Consider the following 26,154-nt stretch of genomic DNA (forward strand, 5'->3'; position numbering starts at 1 on the left):
AAATTACAGTGTCTGGAGACTAGGAACCAGCGAGGTGATCTGATAGAGGTGTATAAAGCCTTCAATGGCTTAAGCATGCTCAATGCTGATGGGATTCTTCCTCTAGCTCAGAAAAATCACCTGAGAGGGCATAAATTCAAATTGAGGAAAGACAGATGTAGGATAGACGTGCGGAAATTTGCCTTTAGCCAGTGGGTGGTGGGTTGGTGGAACAGACTTCCATCCCTTGTGGTGGAGGTTGATAGCCTAAATAAGTTTAAGGCTCAGATGGACAGGTATTTTGAACGAACAGAGGGGTGAAGTGGAAGTGGGTTTTTTTTTTTTTTTTTTTTTTTATGGCTGATGCTGCATAAGCTTGCTTTCTTGCATCAAATGCCTCTACTAATGCTAATTACCAATCTTCGCCATCTACGTGGGACCACCAGCTATTTAAAGATTATAAAAGGAGCAAAATTATTCAGTGGTTGACTGGATAAGGAATTATATAACAATAAAAAGGTATAAACTAAAAACTGACTTCACTGTTTTTCTTTCGGCTTGCATGTGATGTCCATTTAGATCATTTTGATATAAATCTATGATGTCTGGATTCACTTGATTGAACAGTGGAATGTTTTTAAAATGCATTATACTCTTTTCTTTAGCTTTAGGAGAGTGAAAATTTCATGTGACAGAATGAGGAATTTTTATGTGTCTTTTACACATGAAGAAAGCACATAAAAATTCCTTGCATCATTGGCGAGATTTGAACTCTGGAATTCTCCACTAGTTGGTTGAGAAAGGTGATTATAGCCAACATGTTAATCAGGGCTTAATGTTTCATGAACAACCGCATAATATATTTTCATCACCACTAATATGAAGTCCTATAAAATGACAAAATTTTACGGTTTTCCTTTGTTCTGTTTTTTTTTTATTTTATTTTTTTTTTAAATCATATCAGTTTTGTTGTTATGAAGAACCCTAGTCATAATGAAAAAAAAAAAAAAAATAGGTAATTTTGCAACTTAGTTTTAGAGAGTTCCAATAGATGGCATCGCCATCAGAAATACAAACTATACACCATTAATTATTCTGCGAAATACTTGCAGTAATTGTATCACATCACATTCAAAAATTAAAATCCGTATAACGAAATGACGTCCATTATTTTAAGATTGGGTTCTCCTACTTCTTATTTTTCTTATTTTATTTTATTTTATTTATTTATTATGTTTTTTTAAATCCGAAATTATATTTGCATTATTAATAGATTATTTCGAAACACAAGGGAGCGCTGGAGAGATGATTAATTGGAAATTTATACAAATTAGCAGACAGAGACTTCAGGAATTTGGAAATAAGAAATTTATGACAGCTCAGAAATAAAATGTTCACTTTCTGATATTACATTAATTCAGACTGCAAAAAGAATAACATTCTCTTAAACATTCCTTCACATATTACATTCTCGTATTTTTATTTGCACCGAAGAAATAATGATTGAATATCGTTATTATAAAGTAAATCTAGAAATAAAACTATTAAAAGAAAGTAATAAGGAGCTTCGAAATGCTACACCAAGCTTGAAGTCAGTCATATATGCCAGAAGTGAGCATTGTCACGCATGGGTTGAGGATGTATCATGGCAACCAGCAATAAACAGACAGTTGAAGAGGAACGGCGTGGATTAAATGTTTGAAGCCAAGTAACCATCATTCCGGCCATGGACGTTCTACTGCAGACTGTGTTTTTGGTTCTTGTATTCGATCCTTGTAAGTAGATCAATTATTATTCGATTTAAGTCAGCTGTCATCTGCATTTCTATGTAACCTATACTGAAATCATTGCATGAAATTAGACTGTCGGAAAAACATTTAGCATTATGTTGAAACCTGATTATATATTTTTTAGTACAAAACTCTAAAGTTAAATTAGTCAGAAAATAACCAGAGATCCTGTGTATTCACGCGCCCTGAAGAGGGTTACATTTCAATAGAAATATCACTTTTGCTGGAAACTTTTTCTCCATATTTAGCTCAGTAGAAATCAACTGCCATTATACTGAGTGGCAACATTATTAGGCAAAACCTAATTTAAAGCGAGCCGTTTTCCCCTTAGAACAGCCCTCGTGGTAGCACAGTTGATAGGATCACCACCCTCTCCACATCGGGTGGAAAAGACCTGAGTTCGAGTCCCGTCGATGACGTGAGGAATTTTTATGGGCCTTTTTCACAACATGGCTGATTTAGTCGGTCTCAGACGAGGGTAGAATGGTTTTTTCTTCTGGAAATTCGGGTTTTTCTTCCAGCAAACAGAAAACCGACCACGGAACTCACGCAATTTATGAACAATATACACGGAGCAATATGGCCTTAGTCGCTGATGCTCCTAAAACCTTATTACAACATACTACAACCTTCAGAATAGCCTAGATTCACGTAACATGGACTCAATGCGGTGTCAAAAGCGTGCCACCGAGATGGTAGTCCATGTGGACTCAATTTCTTTCCATAGTTGTTGTAAATTTGATGGTTGTGGATCTCTACTCCGAAGAACTAGTACCACTTCATGCCACCCTTACTCAATTGGATTAAGATCTGGTGACTGATGAGGCCTCTATATAATTCTGGAATTGTGTTATAGCGAATGATATCTTGGAATAATCCATTCACAGATGAATAGACTGGAACCTATGTAAGGATTCTGTCTGTCTGCAATCAAATTCCAGATAACCTGTGACATCTAAATGTTGTTCCACTGGGACTAAGGTGTTCAAAGTGCATCACGTAAACACTCTTCATATTATTACACCTATCAACCCTGCACAATCCTCCTGTAATGCCAGTACTGCCACACACACCTGACAGGATAGGTACATGTACTCATTCTGTTTTCCATATTCTGGTCCTCCCATCATTGCGAAATAGCAAGAACCGATATTCATTAAAGCAAGAAACATTTTTTTCAATTCTCCACTCTTCAGTGTTGGTTCTCGTGAGTCCACTACAACTTTACCTTCTTGTTTTTCTTTGCTCACAAGAGCAGAACTCGATTTAGTCGATAGTTGCGATACATACTGCATCCGTGACAAAATATGACGAGTTTGCGGCAGTTTGCTGGACGAAAAATCCAAGTTTCCGGGAGAAAAACCCATTCTACCTTCGCCTTAAGACTGAATAGCTCAACCACGTTGTGATAAAGGCCCACAAAATTGCTGGCGTCATTGATGGGATTCGAACTGAGGTCTTTTCCACCAGGTGTGTGGAAGATGGTTATTATACCCCACGAGGACAATTGTGTATTCTAGAATTTCTTTTTGATTACCACTGTTGTACTATTTGACTAATTGTATCCCTCTGTTGTCCTGTATGTCTTGTAAGCCTACGTTGGTTTCTGCCATCAGCGAGGTGTTTGTGACCATAGCTATTGGATGTATTCGGTTATTGGGCTAATCTAGATACATCCGTGACATAGTCGTAGTTTAGAACCACAGAAGGGTTGGAGGTTCCTTGATACTCATCGGGCCCGTCTTGCGCAGACTATCATGTCATGTTCAACGTTGCTTAAATCTTTTGTCTTGCTCATTGCCATAATGAATTGCACTCAAGCAGCTTCCCACATTCACCTGCTTTATATCACATGGCACGAACACGTGATGATGTTAATAAAAGAGTGATCTATTTCATGAAAAGGGTCATTTAACTAATAAGGTAGTCACTCAGTGTATACTGTAAAACCGCAAGAAATCTTTCTTTTAAACCAGCTTCAACTTCCCATTAATGCTAGGTTAATGAATCAGCTAATGAAGTTATGCAGACGATACGAAGGTTAGTAGGGTTATTAATGACAGTAACGACGGTACGCTACTACCACAGGATCTAGAAAAGTTGAACAGATGGGCCGAGAGACGGCAACTGAAGTTTAACATTGACAAATATAAAGTACACAGGCCAAACACATGCGAATTCAGGCATGCAACTGCTTCGTTAAATACCTGACAATGCCGCAGTTATACACATAAACTACACCCGAACAAAACACACCTGTCGAATATCGAAGTTTCAGTCTGAAAGAGTGTCATCTCAGACGGATTTGTTTGAAACTATTGTTTGGAGAGTCATCGGGAAAATGGAGGCGGAATAGTTGCAGTAATTTGTAGCATGGCTCTGTGTGTCACTAAATATTATCAGCACGTTGTGGAATCGGTACCAAGAAACTCAAATTCTTCATAGACGGCTCGCTGCTTAGGCTCGTAGACTACGAACCTAAGCGACAACGCCTTAGCAAGATCGGTATATATATATATATATATATATATATATATTATTATTATTATTATTATTATTATTATTAGATATATGGTGCAAGGAAGCCTAAGACTTATGCTGCACCAACCAAAAAAAAAAAATTCTGAATTACTCTGAGAGAGAGAGAAGAATGGTGATATCCAGCTCAGGTACCGTGGGTGTGCCAAGTCCATACTCACCTGATGTAGGTCATGGCAGCGGTCTTCCCCTCTGGCGGTGCCATGCCACACCGTCCGGATTGTTCGAGACTGGTTCGCCTAACATGAGAAAGACTTCCAGCTATTGCCTTAGTCTCCAAATTCCCCAGATATCAATCCCATCGAGCATATGTGGTTTGTGTTGGAACAGCAACTCCGATCTGCGGCGTCTCAACCACGAACTTTACAGGAGTTAAAGGATCTGCTGGTTACCTGTTGGTACCAGATACCACAAGACACATTTAGAAATCTTGTAGCGTCAATGCCTCGCAGGATACGCTGTTTTGGCTGCACGTGGAGGACCAACATCATATTAGGTAGGCGGTCATAATGTTTTGGGTCATCGGTGTATATATATATATATATGTCTCAATTGATGCTTGAATACTACCTAACTACTCAGACGCTTTTCAGGAGCGACAGAAACATAGATGCCAACCCACAAACCATTCGAAATAGTTGGACTTTATGCTAGAGGACCTATGTGTGTATTGCTCAGCTGAGCGCCCGACATCATAGAACCAGAAGGATGTAAGAATTCGAACATCGTAAACAGGCTGAGGAGCAAGGGCGGACAGGAAATCGTGGTCCTGGTGACTCCCAACGATTTCTGTCCCATCTGAACCATTTATCATGTCATGACTAGTCAATTTTTCATGATTATCGTTGATGCTCCTAAAACCGAACAACGATAACAGACACCTGTACGCCAGTCGTGCGATTAGTGTAGGATTTGTGCAAATTAATCTTGTGCAATGTCTCTTTGTTGACTGGCCGCTAGCAGAGAGTCAACTACTAGGGAATTCGCCCCTCTCTCTCTCTCTCTCTCTCTCTCTCTCTCTCTCTGAGAAAAAAACAAAGAAACTCATAAAAAATCCTCTTGTCAATGACGAGATTCGAAATCAGGCCTTTTCAATCCAGTGTGGGAGGAAACGGTTTATAACCACTGTGCTACCCATGAGGGCAACAAGATAGATGTAATATTTTTATGACTGGAACTCAGCGATTTTTTTTTTTTTTTTTTTTTTTTTTTTTTGGTAGTTGCCAGAGCAACCAAAGAGGATGTAAAGACCTGTCATAATAGTAGCTGTCTAAGTGGATCAGGGCACTGTCACAGGTAAGTAATTGTTCCCACTTTTGTAATCCCATTTATGTATACTTTTTACAGCTGCATTTATCCTGACTCTACATTGATAGTTAATATATTTTTATCTGCTTATTTAATCGTAATAACATCTACCAGCTGCCTGAACAACTAGTTAAAATGCAATACAATTTGATGTAAAGATTGATTACTATTAGGTAACTGCAAATCTGAATACCTATTGCAGAGTAAACTTCAGAACCTTTAGATAAGTTTAACTAAAAATTATCTAAAGTAAATCTAAAGATTCACTTCAGAATCTTTTGATAAGTTTAACGAATATTCCAAATCAGGTGAGGGCTAATTTCAAGCTGTAGTTGCTAATTTAATTATTTTAAATTTATTTATATTTTATTCACTTTTATTTCGTTTAACTTTCAGAAAAACAAGTAAATTTTTGTTCCAATTAACTCTTCTTCTACTAATTTTAGGGAATTACTTTGTTACCATGGCGACTGTGATGATAATGGAAGTTGTGTGTGTGACGCATGCTGGAAGGGAAACCAGTGTGACCAATATGGTAAGTGGAATGAAATGTTAGTCCTGACCTTATCTCGTATCGTGCATGCTAATCAGGGGAAAGAATAATTAGCAGATTTACAGTGGTTTTTTTTAAATTCGTTTCACTGAAATATCAGGTGGAAAAAGTGTTTCGGTTACAGTGTATGCACAGTTGGTTTTAAAATTCGGTCACATCAATAAAATCTGAGATATCTCTTTGTGTAAGAGTGACTGTCCAAAACTGAAGAGCCAGCCTGCATAATTAAGATGAATCATCCTCCCTCTTAAGAGGGAGAATGACCACTCCCGATACACAAGCAACTCTCGAACAAGCTCTCATATTGCTTCCAAGGCTCATTTGAAGGAATTCGTCGACCAGTTCGGCTCGATGTGGGAGACTATTACCGCCCATGAAAATTAATCTAGGGCCTATTGCACATATTAGAAGCCTCACTCAGAGTTGCAGGATCTCGTCTCTAATCCTCTGAGGAGTAAAAGACGCGGAGATTGGTTTGGAGATTCATCATAACTCCCCAGTTTATCCAACAGTCAGCCACGACAGTCGTCCTTTTACATGATATTAAAAGAATGTTAATGTTTCGCGTTTTAACCAGATCAGAATACGTAGAGCACCAGTTTCAACATTGAATCTGGACTAATCTATAAAGAGAGCATTAGTCAATTATGCTTGGTTCCACATGCGGCTTTGTCTACACCAAATGAAACAGGCCATCCTGCAGGATGTGGGGAGGCGTGGAAGGAAAACCATGGTTGTCTGCATATAGTCCAATTGTGCATTTTGTCTTGAACTCTCGTAGGTGCGACTGTGAGAGACAGAAAGAGAACGAGAGAGAGATTCTATCGCTTTTGTCTGCCGTATCGTGTAGGGCCAGACAATGGGTTCTGCGTGACAATATAGTGGAGTTTTCCACTAGTCTGAAGTGGTCTCAGTTTAAATCTCTTTGGAGACCAGAGTAATTCTTACAGAACTCTTTAATCGAAGCTGTAGTTATCCGATCGCAGGGCTTTTCTCATGAGTATTCTTGAATTTTCATCTAGCACAGAATGTAAATCGGCTCGTGAAAACGCAATTGTAATGGCTCTACACAACAAAAAAAAAAAAAAAAAAAAACCGAATTGTACGGCTCTCATTTAAAAACTGCAAGATGCAACCCTCCTCAACGATTCATGTTGATGGAAATGGACCGTAATCTGTCACTCTGGTCCAGTGCTGGTTGGCAGATCGACCGTATTTAACAGTCGGGGACTTGAAGTCCAATCCACTCAAAGAGCGTATACAACTGCATTCCCACTCCTGACCACTCAGCTACTGAGGCATGTACTGGGTTCTAAAGCAACCACTTACACAAAAAGAAATCCATTTAATAGAAAAGAACGCGAGCCTACAGAATTATTGGCCCTAGACAATTCCCTAATTTGTCTAGGAATAAATTTGTCTGACCAAAGAGCAATCATTCTGGCATGTTGAAATTCCTGTCTCACTTTGAACTTGCCTTCGAAACACAGATCTTGTGTCTTGATGTTGTTTGCTATAAACTTGGGATTACCATTCTCGGAACTTTTAAGGATCTATTCATCTTGCGGCTCTTATATTCAATCATTGCCGAAGTGTATATATGTGATCGAAAATTTTAAGCTTTTTATAAAAATAATCTTTGCGATGCATTATGCCGACATCTACTCGTATTTGCATATTATCTATATATTATATTGTTAAATAAGAGGTTTTTGTTATTTAGCATTAGCATTAGCATTAGTAGAGGCATTTTATGCAAGAAAGCAAGCTTATGCAGCATCAGCCAAAAAAAAAAAAAAAAAAAAAAAAAACCCACTTCACCCCTCTGTTCGTTCAAAATACCTGTCCAGCTGAGCCTTAAACTTATTTAGGCTATCAACCTCCACCACAAGGGATGGCAGTCTGTTCCACCAACCAACCACCCGCTGGCTAAAGGCAAATTTCCGCACGTCTATCCTACATCTGTCTTTCCTCAATTTGAATTTATGCCCTCTCAGGTGATTTTTCTGAGCTAGAGGAAGAATCCCATCAGCATTGAGCATGCTCAAACCATTCAACGCTTTATTCACACCTCTATCAGATCACCTCGCTGGTGCCTAGTCTCCAGACACTGTAATTTGCAAAAATTAAGCCTTTCTTCGTAAGAGCACCCCTTTGTTCCATTCACTAATCTTGTTGCCCTTTTCTGTACTCGTTCCAGCAGCTCTACATCCTTCTTGAATTGAGGCCTCCAGACCTGTATACAGTACTCTAGGTGTGGCCTGACCATTGCCTTATACAAGGGAATAATCACCTCCTTATCCCTGCTGGAAAAATTCCTGTATATCATTGACAATGCTCAATGAGCTACTCTTGAAGCCTGTCTGCACTGCTCAGAGAACTTCATATCTGCCTGCACAACCACCCCCAAGTCCCTTTCATTCTCTACCACTGTCAGTGTAGTACCACAGAGTTGATACGTTGCTCTGGGGTTGCTGTTTCCCATGTGTAGTACTTTACATTTGTCAATGTTAAACTTCATTTGCCACCTCTCAGCCCATCTGCTCAACCTTTCCAGATCCTGTTGCAGCAGCATAGTGTCAGTAGTGTCCTTGACAACCCTGCCAACCTTTGTATCGTCTGCAAACTTGGACATTAAGCTTGATATACCATCATCAATATCATTTATAAATACAGAAAACAATAATGGACCCAACACTGAGCCCTGAGGGACTCCACTAATAACATTAGTCCACGATGAGCAGTGTCCATTGATTACCACTCTCTGTCTTCTCCCCCTCAACCACCCCTTTATCCCTAGCAGCAATTTGCCTCCAATGTCACACTGCTCCAATTTGTGTAGCAGTCTTCCATGTGCAACAGTATCAAAAGCCTTTCGAAGATCCAAGTATATAATATCAAAGCTATTCCCTGCATCCAGTTCTTTTGTGACTGCATCATAGTATCCAATCAAATTGGTCAGGCAAGACTTCCCCTTAACAAAGCCATGCTGTGTCCGAGCTATAACTGAAGTCTTGTCTAAATGATCCTGCAGTGCTTCTTTAACCAGTGCCTCCATTAATTTTCCTGGAACAGAAGTTAAGCTCACAGGTCTATAATTACTTGTGTCAGCCTTTGATCCTCCTCCTCCTTTGTGAATTGGGGTCACATTTGCACATTTCCAGTCTATGGGTACCTCCCCTGAGTCCAAGGAAGCTCTCATAATTATGGCTAAGGGTTTGCTTACTTCCTTTGCTGCCTCCTTTAATATAATTGGACAGATCCCATCCACCCCGGGTGCCTTTCTTGTGTTTATCTTCAACAGTTTCTCCTCCACTTTACTCCCAGTTATTTCAAGATTCTGTAGCTTACTGCTAGAGTTGAATACACCTCTGGCATTCCCCTTGCTGAATAACTCCTCATGTGTGAATGTCGATGCAAAATATTCATTTAGTTTGTTAGCTACCTGAGCAGGATCATCAACAGTTGACCCATCGATATCAAGTGGACCAATCTGATTCATCCCCTTCCTTCTAGAGTTTACATAAGTAAAGAACTCTTTGCTGTTTTTCTTTGCATCCCTTGCCAAGGATTTCTCGTAATCTGCCTTCGCCTGCCTAACCTCCTTTGTAACTTGGTTGCATATCAACTTGTATCTATCATAGGCTTCTGTGTCATGTGTTAATTTGTAAGTATCCCATGCATTTTTCTTCTCTGCCATATGCCTCATTAGTTCATCTGACATCCATTTTGGCCTAAACCTTGAACAATATTTCTTAGTTGGTATGTAAAGCCTAGTAGCTTCCAAGATAAGTTCTTTGAATGCTTCCCATTTTGAATTTGCTGTTGGTAACATCATCAGTTGGTCCCACTGTATAGAATTTAAATACTGTCTCAGTCCATCGCAGTCGCCTTTACGGAAGCAATAACCCTTCCCTTTACCCCTAATGGTAGTTACCTCTTTGAGTAAATCCCACTTCAGCACACTGTGATCACTGCCACCTAGTGGTTCATTTATCTGCAGATTCTTAATGCATGAAGAATCACTGCTGATAATCAAATCAAGAGTATTACTCCCTCTAGTTGCCTCCCGAACATGCTGATGTAGAAAACACTCATCCAATAAATCCACAAAAGCCCTGCTAGTGTGTGAGTGACCAGCCCCCAAATTCCAGTCAATATCTGGGAAATTAAAATCTCCCATTATAAGACTCTCTGATTTACTGGCCCACTCTATTTCCCTGTACAGTTTCTTATTATACTCATCAGAGTCATTAGGCCTATAGCACACTCCTACTCTCAATTTTGATCTCCCAATGCTTATGTCACACCAAACTGACTCGACACTGCACTGTCCAGCGATGTCGACTGGCTTCACTTCCTTGGTTTTTATGTGTTTCTTAACTAATAGCATAACCCCTCCCCCCTTCCTATCCTGTCTATCCTTTCTGTAGACTTTGTACTCCCCAAATTCCAGTTCTGCATTCCTTATATCTGTGTCACACCACGTCTCTGATATCCCAACAATATCTGCCTTTGATGTTTTGAGCAATACCTCAAATTCATCAAATTTATTTACTAAACTCCTAGCATTGGTGTACACGCAAGTATACCTGCACCTATTTCTATTCTTAGCTACCCTAACACAACCCATGTGTTTACTTGTACCGCAATGGCTCCCAGCAGTCTCTGAAATATCATGCATCTTGTTTTTCAGGCTTCTACTCATTCTAATTTATTCATAAAGGGAAAGAATTAAAATAATTATTAAGTGAATTAAAGAATTGGTTTGAACATTATTTAGTTTACGTCAATAATTATCGATTGGCATATGAGTTGAAGGTTGAGAAGATGAAACAAGGTATTGTTGACATCAGCCTAGAACTTTTGTAGATTGTAATTTTCAGGAAATACGTGTGGAGGAAGGTTGCTACAGAAAACAGAAGTTGAAAGAATAAATAAGGAAGAAGAAAAGTTGGTTCTATGAGTTTTAAGTTGGACAGTAAAGGGAAGATAACCGGTGGTGGCACATATTAGGACTGGTTTGGAAGAGAGAGAGAGAGAGGGAATTACAAAAGTCAATTCAGAAGAACACCGTCGATGGAAGTATCTATAGAAAAGGCAAGCAGCAGAAACAGAACGTCTATGAGACAGAGCGTGGACAGACTCTGTTAGAATTGAGTCATTAATTAACCGAACTGCCCTCTTTTCAAGAATCTAGAAGCCTGAGGCAGGTTTTGGGGGCACTGCCTCATATGTGGCAACAATATTCCATGGTAGGGCGGAATTTAGATTTGTACAGAGTGAACAGCTGTCTGGAAGAAAACTAACGCTGAAAGTGAAAGAGAAAACCCAGTTTTCTAGATGCTGAGGAAACAATATTTGTGATATGCTTATGTGAATACAGATTAGAAGTCAGGGTAATCCCTAATAGATATATATGATCTTGTCCTGAAATCAGTGTCATCAAACATAAGCAGACAATCAGAATAATCCTTTCAGCGAGATATAAGACAGTACCGAGTTTTAGAAGGATTAAAATCAACTAAATAATCTTTAACCCACTGGAGAATTAACTAGAGATCAGGATTTAAGGAATTGGTAGTGGATATTCGAGAAGTTGAAGCTGTTTGTGCAGGACAAGGTTTTTCAAACTGGAAGGTGGAATGCAATGTGCTATCATCAGCAAAACTATGGATAGGATTTCCAGTCAATGGAAGAAGGTCGTTAATATACAAGAGGAAAACAGTGGGGGAAAGAGCTGAACCTTGGGGGACACCAGCATTATTGGAGAAGTTAGAAGACAGAGAGCCATCTACCATCACCCACAGTGAGGGGTCAGAGAGAAAACTGGATACCCAATTACAAAAACAGTTGGAAAACCATAAGATGGAAGCTTATTTAGAAGACCTTTATGCCAAACACTATCAAAAGCATTTGAAATGTCAATAGCAACTGCTCGAATTTCACCAAACGTTTCCATTGACTTTGTCCATAGATGGGTAACTTAAGCCAGAATATAACCAGAGGATCGACACTGACAGAATCCATACTGGCGATCGTTAATCAGATGGATTTCTAGATAGTTTTAAAGTGGCGGTTAATTGATCTCTCCATTACTTTAGAAAGAGTAGAAGTAAGTGCAATGGGACGATGAATAGATGGAAGGTATTTGTCACCCTTTTTAAGCACTAGCTGGATATGCGCAAATTTTCAAGCTGAAGGGAAAACACCTTTGGAATAAGAAAGTAAAAAAGCCGACACAGAACAGGCGTAAATTCAGGGGCACAGGTTTTAAGAGCAAGTGGCGAAATGTAATCAGGACCTGGAGCTTTTTTGCATCAAGTTTGTTCAAAATCCTTCTGATATCCTTTTCAGGGAAGACCACAGGAGGCGTTGAATGGAGTGTACAGGGAATTGTAGGAGGTGGTTTACCAAGATCGCCAATATAGGAGTTGCAAGAAAAAGTAGGATGCTAGCAGTCAACTTTATCTCTCCTGACCATGTCAAGAGCTTGTCGAACTACCTCCACCATGGCTCTTCAGGTTTTGTTTGGGAAACTACCTGTCCATTTTGAAGTTCAGTACCGTTACCTTAAGTATCACCTTTTGAAGAAAATACTATTGACCTATGATAACATCCAATTAGATCTAAGTGCTCCCATTAAGACTGAGAAGACAAGATTAAGGCAAATTTTTATTGCAAAATGGCAGCAGGAGTGGTCTTCATCTGATATTGGTGCAGTCACAAGGAACTTTCTGCCTGTAGCAAGTGAAATTAAAAAGGAGGAGTTAAAGTGGTTTTCGCCGGGCTTATATGGTATGTTTATATTAACTGGCCACGGAAGTATAAATACTAAACTTCACAAACTGGGACTTTCACCAACAACATCTTGTTTGTGTGGCCAGGAAGAAACTGTTAACCATATTCTTCATCAATGTCATTATTATAACGATCTTCGACGTGACCTACTTAGTGTAGTTCCTAACTTGGACTCCAGCAACAATAAAATTCTGGTTGAGTCTCAGACAGCTTTTAATGCTATGAATGTGTTTGCTTCTCGTGCATTTAAAAGAAGAACCGAAATTAGGTCCTAGTTTTACTGTTCCTGCGATTTCTTGGATCCTTTATTGGATTAGGAAAGAAATATCTCTCATTTTTGATTGGATTCTATATTTGCAACTGATTAGTATCATTAAGTGCTACACTATACTTTCCTGGATTTTATAATAGACTTGTTCTTGATGTGGAACTGGATATGGATACTGTTTTCAGCAGAATAGGTATTTACTGTATAAGGAATTTTGCTCTACTCATCGAGATACTATTTGGCCTTTAGCGTTTCATAGTTTTTGGAATTAATATTTCTTTGTGAGTGAATACCACACACAAATTGTATTTAGGCAAGAACTTTTTAAAACATAATTTTGAACCCTGCCTAATGTGATCTCATCTAGGATTTGGACATGTATATTACTTTTGCGTTAACCCTGAAACATTTTATTTATTGGGCCAGGTTATGGCATTACCCTGGCATTATATTGGACGAATCTGCACATAGTGTATATTCTGCTGTGTTCCTGAAGAAGAGGATATTGTACATATTGCACATAGTGTCTTTCTGTGGAGCTTTTCAGAATTCGTGGAATTTGCTTTCACTGTGTTTTTTGTTAGAAGATCAATTATTTCTTCAACAACTGAAGACGTTCTGCCTACAAGGGGTTAGGCAAACTGTAAATTAAGATGTTTTGCTGATCCTAGTTCCTAGGATGGGATTTTCCATGAGGTAGGTCTCCATGGTTAGAGAAGTTAGTCCACTTCTCCACTTCTTCCTACTTTATTCTTGCTTTACTTCTTCTCACTTCTAACTATTGGAGAGTCCCTCTGTTGATTCTCCTCTATTCTATCCATTTACCTCCCCAGAGCCCAAACTTCTCCCTCTGTATTCCTCTTTTTCCACTTCATTCTCTTTTTCGGACACTCTCAGGTGTTATGCCCTGGGCTTGCCCAGCAGGAGATAATTGATCCTGGCCGCCTCCACGTGGGGGGAATGGGGGGTGAGACGTAGTGACCAGGTGTTACTGCTTCTTACCTGCTAAGAGCCAGGCACCGGCCGATAACATAACAACAGAACACATCATAACACTTACACGTCCAACACACTACATACAATTGGCCGGTTTTGGCATAAGCTTCAACACAAGAAGTACAATAGCGGCTTATGGGGGAAACCCTGGGATCCGCCACAACAACACGTGAATAAAAAAAAAAAAAAGTCAACTTTATCTTTGGCTTAAGTGGCAATAAGAACCATCTGGTTTTGACAGAGGCGGAAACAGAGATGGGGAAAAGTTGCGGCCAATAGCTTTGGCAAGAGACCAGAATGCTTGACTATCATTTGGACAAGAAGCAAGTTTTCTACTCTTAGCCTGTTTGAAATCTAGTTAGGACTGATTAATAACTGCTTTACAATTATTGCGAGCTTTGGTGTAGGCAGAAAATAAACCTGGAGATTAGGATTCAAGCCAATTGCGATATGCAAACTTATCTTGAACAGCCTTAGCACTTTTATTGGAAAAACAAGGTTTTCCAATAAAAGTGCTAATGGACGAGATTTTAAGGTGGAGTGTGGAATAAAGGATTTCATCCCTACAAGAATAATTTCACTGACACGATCTGAGCAAACGTTGACATCAGAAGATTTGAAACAGTAATCCGACAAAGGAAAAGAAGAAAAGATATCTCGCAATTGCAGAACCCTTAGCATGAGTTGTGAACATTAAAATCACCAAGGAAAATTATCTCGCTGTTAGAAAAGTTTGACTGGAAAAAGTCAAGTTTCAAAGAGATGAAGTGAAAGAGTTCCAAGCCATTAGCGGAGTTGCAAGAACGATAGAAGCAATAGATGAATTTCAAAGAACGTGACAGACAGCCAGAGAAGATCGAAAAGAGGAGCTTTCAAATTGATAAGTCTCTGCTAGGGAATATCAGAAGGGACATATGCACAAATACCATTTGAAGCGAAAGGAATCATACAGCTAATAATTCAGACAACTGAGATGAGTAGGGGTTGAATCAATCGATAACTGAGATTCTGTCACAAAAAAGTACATGGTGTTTGGCAGACTGTAAGTGGAAATGGTTATCATTAAGATTAGAACTGAGGCCAGATATATTTGTGAACTGAATGAGGAAGTGAAAGAGATTCTTGCACTGCTTCTATTAGAATGAGCAGAAGCCTGAAAAACAAGATGCCTGATATTTCAGAGACTGCTGGGAGCCATTGCGGTACAAGTAAACACATGGGTTGTGTTAGGGTAGCTAAGAATAGAAACAGGTGCAGGTATACCTGCGTGTACACCAATGCTAGGAGTTTAGTAAATAAATTTGATGAATTTGAGGTATTGCTCAAAACATCAAAGGCAGATATTGTTGGGATATCAGAGACGTGGTGTCACACAGATATAAGGGATGCAGAACTGGAATTTGGGGAGTACAACGTCTACAGAAAGGATAGACAGGATAGGAAGGGGGGAGGGGTTATGCTATTAGTTAAGAAACACATAAAAACCAAGGAAGTGAAGCCAGTCGACATCGCTGGACAGTGCAGTGTTGAGTCAGTTTGGTGTGACATAAGCATTGGGAGATCAAAATTGAGAGTAGGAGTGTGCTATAGGACTAATGACTCTGATGAGTATAATAAGAAACTGTACAGGGAAATAGAGTGGGCCAGTAAATCAGAGAGTCTTATAATGGGAGATTTTAATTTCCCAGATATTGACTGGAATTTGGGGGCTGGTCACTCACACACTAGCAGGGCTTTTGTGGATTTATTGGATGATTGTTTTCTACATCAGCATGTTCGGGAGGCAACTAGAGGGAGTAATACTCCTGATTTGATTATCAGCAGTGATTCTTCATGCATTAAGAATCTTTTTTTTTTCTTTTTTTTTTTTTTAAATGAGAACCCCAAACACGAAAGGTATCAAAAACCTATGGTACTTAGTACCGTGCATGGGTTGAAGGAGAAGTATGGGGGGGAGGGGGGATGCCGGAAACTTTGCTCTAGAGACTAAACATGGGTTTCACCACTTCAAGCCTCCAATAAGCAAAGTGGTGGGCTGCAGATAAATGAACCACTAGGTGGCAGTGATCACAGTGTGCTGAAGTGGGATTTACTCAAAGAGGTAACTACCATTAGGGGTAAAGGGAAGGGTTATTGCTTCCGTAAAGGCGACTACGATGGACTGAGACAGTATTTAAATTCTATACAGTGGGACCAACTGATGATGTTACCAACAGCAAATTCAAAATGGGAAGCATTCAAAGAACTTATCTTGGAAGCTACTAGGCTTTACATACCAACTAAGAAATATTGTTCAAGGTTTAGGCCAAAATGGATGTCAGATGAACTAATGAGGCATATGACAGAGAAGAAAAATGCATGGGATACATACAAATTAACACATGACACAGAAGCCTATGATAGATACAAGTTGATATGCAACCAAGTTACAAAGGAGGTTAGGCAGGCGAAGGCAGATTACGAGAAATCCTTGGCAAGGGATGCAAAGAAAAACAGCAAAGAGTTCTTTACTTATGTAAACTCTAGAAGGAAGGGGATGAATCAGATTGGTCCACTTGCTATTGATGGGTCAACTGTTGATGATCCTGCTCAGGTAGCTAACAAACTAAATGAATATTTTGCATCGACATTCACACATGAGGAGTTATTCAGCGAGGGGAATGCCAGAGGTGTATTCAACTCTAGCAGTAAGCTACAGAATCTTCAAATAACTGGGAGTAAAGTGGAGGAGAAACTGTTGAAGATAAACACAAGAAAGGCACCCGGGATGGATGGGATCTATCCAGTTATATTAAAGGAGGCAGCAAAGGAAGTAAGCAAACCCTTAGCCATAATTATGAGAGCTTCCTTGGACTCAGGGGAGGTACCCACAGACTGGAAATGTGCAAATGTGACGCCAATTCACAAAGGAGGATCAAAGGCTGACACAAGTAATTATAGACCTGTGAGCTTAACTTCTGTTCCAGGAAAATTAATGGAGGCACTAGTTAAAGAAGCACTGCAGGATCATCTAGACAAGACTTCAGTTATACCTCGGACACAGCATGGTTTTGTTAAGGGGAAGACTTGCCTGACCAATTTGATTGGATACTATGATGCAGTCACAAAAGAACTGGATGCAGGGAATAGCTTTGATATTATATACTTGGATCTTAGAAAGGCTTTTGATACTGTTGCACATGGAAGACTGCTACACAGATTGAAGCAGTGTGACATTGGAGGCAAATTGCTGCTATGGATAAAGGGGTGGTTGAGGGGGAGAAGACAGAGAGTGGTAATCAATGGACACTGCTCATCGTGGACTAATGTTATTAGTGGAGTCCCTCAGGGCTCAGTGTTGGGTCCATTATTGTTTTCTGTATTTATAAATGATATTGATGATGGTATATCAAGCTTAATGTCCAAGTTTGCAGACGATACAAAGGTTGGCAGGGTTGTCAAGGACACTACTGACTCTATGCTGCTGCAACAGGATCTGGAAAGGTTGAGCAGATGGGCTGAGAGGTGGCAAATGAGGTTTAACATTGACAAATGTAAAGTACTGCACATGGGAAACAGCAACCCCAGAGCAACGTATCAACTCTGTGGTACTACACTGACAGTGGTAGAGAATGAAAGGGACTTGGGGGTGGTTGTGCAGGCAGATATGAAGTTCTCTGAGCAGTGCAGACGGGCTGCAAGAGTAGCTCATGGAGTATTGTCAATGATATACAGGAAGTTTTCCAGCAGGGATAAGGAGGTGATTATTCCCTTGTATAAGGCAACGGTCAGGACACACCTAGAGTACTGTATACAGGTCTGGAGGCCTCATTTCAAGAAGGATGTAGAGCTGCTGGAACGAGTACAGAGAAGGGCAACAAGATTAGTGAATGGAACAAAGGGGTGCTCTTACGAAGAAAGGCTTAAGTTTTGCAAATTACAGTGTCTGGAGACTAGGCACCAGCGAGGTGATCTGATAGAGGTGTATAAAGCCTTGAATGGTTTAAGCATGCTCAATGCTGATGGGATTCTTCCTCTAGCTCAGAAAAATCACCTGAGAGGGCATAAATTCAAATTGAGGAAAGACAGATGTAGGATAGACGTGCGGAAATTTGCCTTTAGCCAGCGGGTGGTTGGTTGGTGGAACAGACTGCCATCCCTTGTGGTGGAGGTTGATAGTCTAAATAAGTTTAAGGCTCAGCTGGACAGGTATTTTGAACGAACAGAGGGGTGAAGTGGAAGTGGGGTTTTTTTTTTTTTTTTTTTTTTTGGCTGATGCTGCATAAGCTTGCTTTCTTGCATCAAATGCCTCTACTAATGCTAAGTGTTTGGGAGGGTTAGATATTTTCGCAGATAAGTTTGTTATATTATTTTGATAACACGGTGTAGTCAGAAGCAAGAAAAGGTGGCGAGGACATGCTGTATGATGTAATAAAATTTTTGGATTTGGCGTACACATGGTAAGAATATTCCGAGCTCCTTGACATAACGTAGCCTAGACAATGCTCCCTGCATACTTACAACTCGGACTCCCTCCAGTCACTAACCGGTAGAGTTCAAGCAGTGAGATTTATGTTCGGGAAGCCTCCTACAGAATTACTAATAGGTTCTGTCCGGTGCACTATATAGCGAGCGGCCTGCGAACATCGTTTTAGAGCTGTACCCTCGAATGTAAGGAAGATTGGTTCTCGCCATGATGTCCATCATAACCTCGAAAGACATCAGTCGTACTGCTGTGGAGATTAAACATGGCTTCCACCACTTCAAGCCTCCAGTAAGCAAAGTAGTGGTATCCACCGGTTGATGAGAGTAATCTACCACTCAGTATTGCCTGGTAACACAGAGGGACAGCATTTCTCCGAGTGGTATGGGCGCCACATTTCGACTCTTGCTTACGTTAATTCGCACCTGGCTACGTGCCATGTTTCAGGACTTGCACATGGGGATTAAACCCCAGGGTTACTAACAGTCCCACCATCATGAAGGTGCTAGCAAAGGATTTGGCTGTTACAGGCCGACAGCATTTTGCCGAAATTAGGTCCACTTGACTTGAGTGTTACTCGAATATCAGTTCCACCAGCGTTTTAGACTCCAAGGTAGCAAGTAGAGCTTGACATATCTGAGAATGTCTGTGACAGCCTCAAGGACCAAATATAAATATGATAGCACAGCGCATGATATAATACATGGTTCATTATATAATTCAATTGTAATTATGTTTATTTTTATTTCTCAGTACAAAAGGCCGAGAAATAACTTTAAGCGTTAATTCGACTATAACCGCCTTTTATAAGCACACTACTGTAGAAACAGTAGTGTACAGTGTTCATAAAAGGCTTAAAATTTGCATACCACTGAATACATTAACAATTTTATAAATTGATTTTTAATAAATTGTTTTATATTTTAAATTTGTCATTGGTCATAAAATAATGTATATATAAAAGATAATTCTCTAAAATCCATCTGCCATCAAGAATTACACTGGTGTTTACTGGATCGTTTCTCGGCCTTTGTGGCTAAGATCAAAGCGTGGTAAAAGGTTTTTGCTGGTCATGTATGGTTGCTTCATTACGTGAGTAATGCAATGTGTGACAGGAATTGTAATTGTAGCCACCTCTACAGGATATCATGGGAATTGTGAAGCACTTTTCAAGCGGCCTTGACCCTTTTCTGGTCAATTATGGATTGCTAACTCAACTCATGTGAATAATTGTTTTCTGTATTTATAAATGATATTGATGATGGTATATCAAGCTTAATGTCCAAGTTTGCAGACGATACGAAGGTTGGCAGGGTTGTCAAGGACACTACTGACACTACACTGCTGCAACAGGATCTGGAAAGGTTGAGCAGATGGGCTGAGAGGTGGCAAATGAAGTTTAACATTGACAAATGTAAAGTACTACATATGGGAAACAGCAACCCCAGAGCAACGTATCAACTCTGTGGTACTACACTGACAGTGGTAGAGAATGAAAGGGACTTGGGGGTGGTTGTGCAGGCAGATATGAAGTTCTCTGAGCAGTGCAAACGGGCTGCAAGAGTAGCTCATGGTGTATTGTCGATGATATATAGGAATTTTTCTAGCAGGGATAAGGAGGTGATTATTCCGTTGTATAAGGCAATGGTCAGGCCACACCTAGAGTACAGTATACAGGTCTGGAGGCCTCATTACAAGAAGGATGTAGAGATGCTGGAACGTGTACAGAGAAGAGCAACAAGATTGGTGAATGGAACAAAGGGGTGCTCTTATGAAGAAAGGCTTAAGTTTTGCAAATTACAGTGTCTGGAGACTAGGCACCAGCGAGGTGATCTGATTGAGGTGTATAAAGCCTTGAATGGTTTGAGCATGCTCAATGCTGATGGGATTCTTCCTCTTGCTCAGAATAATCACCTGAGAGGGCATAAATTCAAATTGAGGAAAGACAGATGTAGGATAGACGTAAGGAAATTTGCCTTTAGCCAGCGGGTGGTTGGTAGGTGGAACAGACTTCCATCCCTTGTCGTGGAAGTTGATAGCCTAAATAAGTTTAAGGCTCAGCTGGACAGGTATTTCGAACGAACAGAGGGGTGAAGTGGAAGTGGTTATTTTTTATTTATTTATTTATTTTTATGCTAATAATACAATGAAGGATTGGCATAGTAATTATAGACACCTCCGCGGTGCATTGTGGGAACTGTGACGAACTAGTAGGGGTTCGAAACATTTTTTTTTTTTTTTTGAAAAACGAAAAAAGGCAATTTTGGATTATTAGTATAGCACAGTGGTATCGTCACCGTCCTCCCCACACCGGGTGGAAAAGGCCCGGGTTCGAATCCCGTCGATGACGCGAGGAACTTTAATGGGCTTTTTTCGCTCCGTGGCTGAGTTAGTCGGTCTCAGGCGAGATAGCAAGGTTTTTTTCCCCAGAAACTGGAGTTTTTCGTCCAGCAAACGGACAAATCGACCATAGAACATATGCAATTAACATTTAATTTAATTATTCGGGTTGCCTAAATATAATAGTTTTTGTTTTATCCAAAAAGAAATGAACTATGCAACAGAAGAGGATTGGTAATATACACTAAATGGCCTTTAATAACAGCAAATGCCAAGCCAAGCCAAAAATTCGAATTTCATCACAGGCGAAACACTACAGGCCAATCTCAAGCTCATCCTGCTTGTTGAAGCTGCTAGAAAAAACTGCTGCCGAACCTCACCAAGCAGATTCTAGCAAAGAACCCCACACAAGTTCACTATGCACTTTCACACAGATCAACTGTGACCAATCTTCTAGAAACTACCAACAGAATCATCAAAGCCTTTGAGAATAGAAAAGAACTAGCAGCCACCTACGTAGATATCGAATCTGCATTCGATGTCGTGCACATTCCATCTCTCCTAAAGCTGCTAGAGGATCACTATCAAATAGGTGGTGACAGCTCTGCTGCATAACCGTATAGTGAAACTGTCTGCAGATAACTCCCAATACTGCAAAGTAATCTCGGTTGGAGTCCCGCAAGGTGCAGTACTATCCGGCCTTCTGTTCACTAGCCTCATTGCTCCACTTGTAACCCGAGAGATGAATCCCCTAATATATGCCGACGACCTAAAAATATTCACGCCAATTAAGGCAAACAAAGACCCTCACTAAATCTTGGAAGAGCTAACCTCCACCCTCCCAACAATATCTACGTACCTCAAGAAATTTGATATGCATCAATCCAGAGAAATCAGAAACCATGATTTTCTCGCTAAAACAAAACCAAATAAAGATCTATCCAGCCCTCAATGGAGCTTCTATACCGCTTGTTCAAAATCACACTGACTAGATTCGACCCAAAGCTTCTGTTCAGCCAACATATAGGCATGCTTCTCCCAAAGTCTGCTAGACTAAGACGGTTATGCAAGCAGCATTTTCAACATGTGTCAGACAAATCCACCATCGTCAGATACATTTCAACAATTGTTTATCCCCCAATTCTCTATGCTGCAGAGATCTATGCATCCGCATCTCCCTCTATTACCAAACCAGTGTTCTCCTCCGAGTATTGGCTCCTGAAATGGGCTTGCCTCAAGCTCAGCCTACCTCCCTAGCTCCGAACCACCGCTATGGCCAACACACTCGACATCCCAAGGCTCACGTGGCTCATTGATGAAAGAAGAATCGTCGTCACAGTCAAACTCATGACTGGTATCTTCTCTTCCTCCTTCTGGGATAACTGTGCATGGAAAATCCCAGTGGCACATCTGCGAGCAAATCCAGAGCTATTCTTTCTTCAAACAAGCCTTCACCTGTCGGACCGGTTCCTTCCTCAGCAGATGTTATCACGCGTCCAAGGTCTACATGACGATTTCAAAAGGTTTAGTCAGGATCGACATTATAGAAAAAGAATACTCTGTAGTGGGTGGCCAAGGTTACCAATATTATAACCTCAGTCCCGATCAATGTAGTCTCTTACTCAATTCAATGTATATTATTATGCTATTCGATGTACTACTATGTACATCGCTATCTCGCTGTTGCAATAAAAATCTCTCTCTCTCTCTTTCTCTCTCTCAAAACTTGTTCGTGCCATGCAATATAAAGCAGGTGGGCATTTACGTATGAATGCTGTGTATGTACAATGTAGTGCAAAAATGGGCAAAAACCAAATATTTATATGATTCTGGATTTGGCATGGTAATCGGCGGCAGACGATTACCATGTATGACTCTCAGAAACTGCAGCCCTGCTAGGGTTTCAAGTACTACTGTATCTTCAGTTGGGTGTATCAAGATTGGTCCATTCATCAAATAACATTCAGCTAAAGGCATTGCATCGTTGTCACGTGATTGGAAACAGTCCGTTGATACAAGAGGTCCAGGAAACTAGCAAGACTTGTGGAGAATAACAGAAAGACTTCAGTCAGTCAAATAACAACCAAGAATGAATAACTACCCAAAGAGGCATTTCAGAACGCGCCACTCGTCGTACCTTGACACAGATACGGTACCGCATTCCACAATCGAACCTGGTTCCACTCCTGCCAGCAATGGTTACAGTGGACTCAGAAGAAGAAACACCCGGCAGTGGTGGGCTGGTAAAACATTACATGGATTGCCAAAACATGATTCCGCTGTTTCACGCTGATGGGAGGACCAGAATACGGCAAAAATAGCATAAGTCCATGGACCTATCCTGCCAGGTATCAAAGTAGCAAAATTACATTGCTATCGCTAGCAACGTTGATTTGATTTGGTAGTTGTTGGCGCATCGGCTTCTGTGGCCATATTGCACCTCCCAAGGTTTTTTTGCAGTACTTTGATCCAAGCCCGAGGCGGGAATCGAACCCGCGACCTTTGGGTTGCCAGGCAGGTACTTTACCCACTCGGCTAGCCCGGTCGGCCTATCGCTAGCAACAATGCTAGTGTCGGCAATATATTGTGTGGGGTGTGTTTTCGTGGTGCACATTGACTCCCTTGATACCAGTGAAGTAATATTTGGATGCCACAAATTACTTGAAAACTGATTTAGCCAAGCTCATCCTTTTATGGCTACAGTGTGTCCATCTGTGTTGGGTTCTTCGAACAAAACATGTGACACGGCCCGAATTGTATTGAATGGTTCCACGCATACGAGAGTTAAGTCTTCCTGTTGAGCGCTTTCCACTTCCTTTAGTCTATTTCACGACGAATTCAGGCTGTTCTGATAGCTGGGGGTGGGCGGAAATTTGGTCACTATTAGATAGCTGTATACCTAATAAGATGGCCACTATGTATACATCTTTTATTATGTTATTTGTGCTAAATTATATTATTGAAAAAAACACTTATTCTTAAAATTTGTATCCCAAAGCATAAACCTGTTTTGTGTCGCCCATCTGCATTCTTCTATTCTATTGGTGTGTTTTCATTTTCTTGGAAATTTTTTTTAATGTATGTATATAATCTTTATTGCATAAAAAGGATCTATACAATGTACCCTTCACAGCAGCAATGCCAGGAGCTTTACATTGGCTGGTGGACAAAGGGCTTGGAAAGCCCACACCGAGATTCGGGTTTATTAGTCTAGTATATTAGGGTGGGCTATAAATGTGGGCTGACGAATCTCTCCTTTCAATTGTCAACTCTTGTACCATCTTGAAACCTACCATCTTATTAACGATTGCAAATATGGATTCACTCACTCTCGCTCCACATGTTATTTTTAATAACAACTGTAAATACTCGAATTTTAACTTGTTTTTTAATATGACAACATCTAAACATTTAATTAATAATTGGGAACGGAGTAACTTGCTTCAATTAAAAATAGGTGTGGGTATATTGCGTGATTCTTAGGTCGGTTTGCTGTGTTCTGGACAAAACCCTTAGTTTCTTGAGGGAAAAACTATTCATATAACCTTAATTATATCAGTGACATCAACGTCCTTGGAGAAGAATAATGTAGCGAATGTGAAATATCGATCACCACTCTTTTTTGGAACATCGAACAAAGGAACAGACCTTTGTTTTTTGCTTAAAAGACAAATACTTCAATGCCACTTCAATAGTAGCAAACTATTGAAGTAGCATCATCTATAAACTTAATTGAAACAAAATACCTCCGACCTTTAGAGAGTACATGTAGATTTGACGCACTGCCCAACCACTACATATGAACAAATCTATATGAACTGACTTAAAGCTCATTAATTATGAAAGCTCAGTGCCTCCCAAAAGTCCTTCCAAGAGTGGTAATGAGTCACGGTTGCTACCTAGGAACGTCATGAATACAAAAAGCCCTGTCATATAGATAAACTTCTGTCATACTTGAAGTACTTAGTGGGGAGGGAAAGTGGCGACGAATTATTCAGATTTGCATATTAACATCAAGTGCTATTAATAATGTAGAGACAGTTAAATGTTATATGAATGAAGAAATTTTCATGTAATTATCTGCTACATAGACAATTTCTAGGTCTCTTACTGATAAGCAAAACTTAAGTGTTAGCAATTACTGTTATTTAGCTTAATTTACATATATGTAAGCATATTTACAATAACTCAGACTCTTTCAGAGGTATGAAGAATCCTGAACCAGTCAGGAATTTGGGAGCCCTTGTTTGCGAAAACGTTATACTGTACAGAACAATTAATTCTTTTCTCAAGTTTGTAAAAGGAGCTTGGACTTTGGGGCCTTGTCAAATATCCTGATTCTCTTCACCTTCAATTATACTGCCTGTTAACTGCCATTGTGGCCTACTTAGCCAAGTAACTCTTTGGTTGAATAAATCTAGATGAAATTTGATATTGTACTTAATAAAATTTAACCTATGAAAACCAAATTAATTTTTGGTATGCATTGGGCAATCACTTTGTATGAAATCTTCAAATTTTCACTTTGTGTGTTCTCTTATTTATCAACTTATTTACTTCTAAGGATAAAGAAATTAAGGAAAATGCTCAAATACACACCAATTTTATTTATTACGAATATTACAATTAATATTGATGCAAAATTGTTTGACACTCTTGGAAGATTTAGAAAGTTTGGAATTTTTAGAGGTGTCTGATTTTATCACTTTAATTTGCTTTTATTTTTATTTATTTTTTTATTTTTTAGTTGACAAACGACGTCCAACATTTCCTTCAAATTTTACCATCGTTCAATTAGATAATTTGTGGACTTTAGAGCCTGTGTTCAAAGCGATAGCTTACGATGGTGATGAGGAATCTTTTTGTTCTGGAGGTGGTAAGTGTCCATGCGCAGAAGTTCGCTACACTTTACGGAATAATATTCAGCAAGATTTCTTTCGACTCGACCCCATCAGTGGAGATATATTTCTTCTCAATCCATTTCGAATGTTTGGATCAAATAACTACACACTCGTCATTGGAGCGCACAGCTATAACTCCAATTTTACTGTAAACAACCACCCAGACAGCACCATGGTGGTAAGTTATTTTAAAGTCAACATTTATTTAGTATTTAAAT

General features: G+C 39.8%; 1 protein-coding gene across 1 annotated transcript in view; it reads left to right on the forward strand.

Moving 5' to 3' along the window:
* Window positions 1-1,703: 1,703 nt before the first annotated feature.
* Window positions 1,704-26,154, forward strand: part of LOC150086296 (uncharacterized) — a 77,709-nt gene continuing 53,258 nt past the window's right edge. The window contains exons 1-4 of the mRNA XM_090374855.1: window positions 1,704-1,754; window positions 5,528-5,603; window positions 6,062-6,150; window positions 25,783-26,114. Of these exons, the coding sequence (XP_090230981.1) occupies window positions 1,706-1,754; window positions 5,528-5,603; window positions 6,062-6,150; window positions 25,783-26,114 (546 nt within the window). The 5' untranslated portion in view covers window positions 1,704-1,705. The remainder of the gene's footprint in view (window positions 1,755-5,527; window positions 5,604-6,061; window positions 6,151-25,782; window positions 26,115-26,154) is intronic.

This window comes from Mastigoproctus giganteus, chromosome 5 (genome assembly GCF_048544385.1).
Source record: "Mastigoproctus giganteus isolate SK-2022 chromosome 5, ASM4854438v1, whole genome shotgun sequence".
NCBI classification, from domain to species: Eukaryota; Metazoa; Arthropoda; class Arachnida; order Uropygi; family Thelyphonidae; genus Mastigoproctus; species Mastigoproctus giganteus.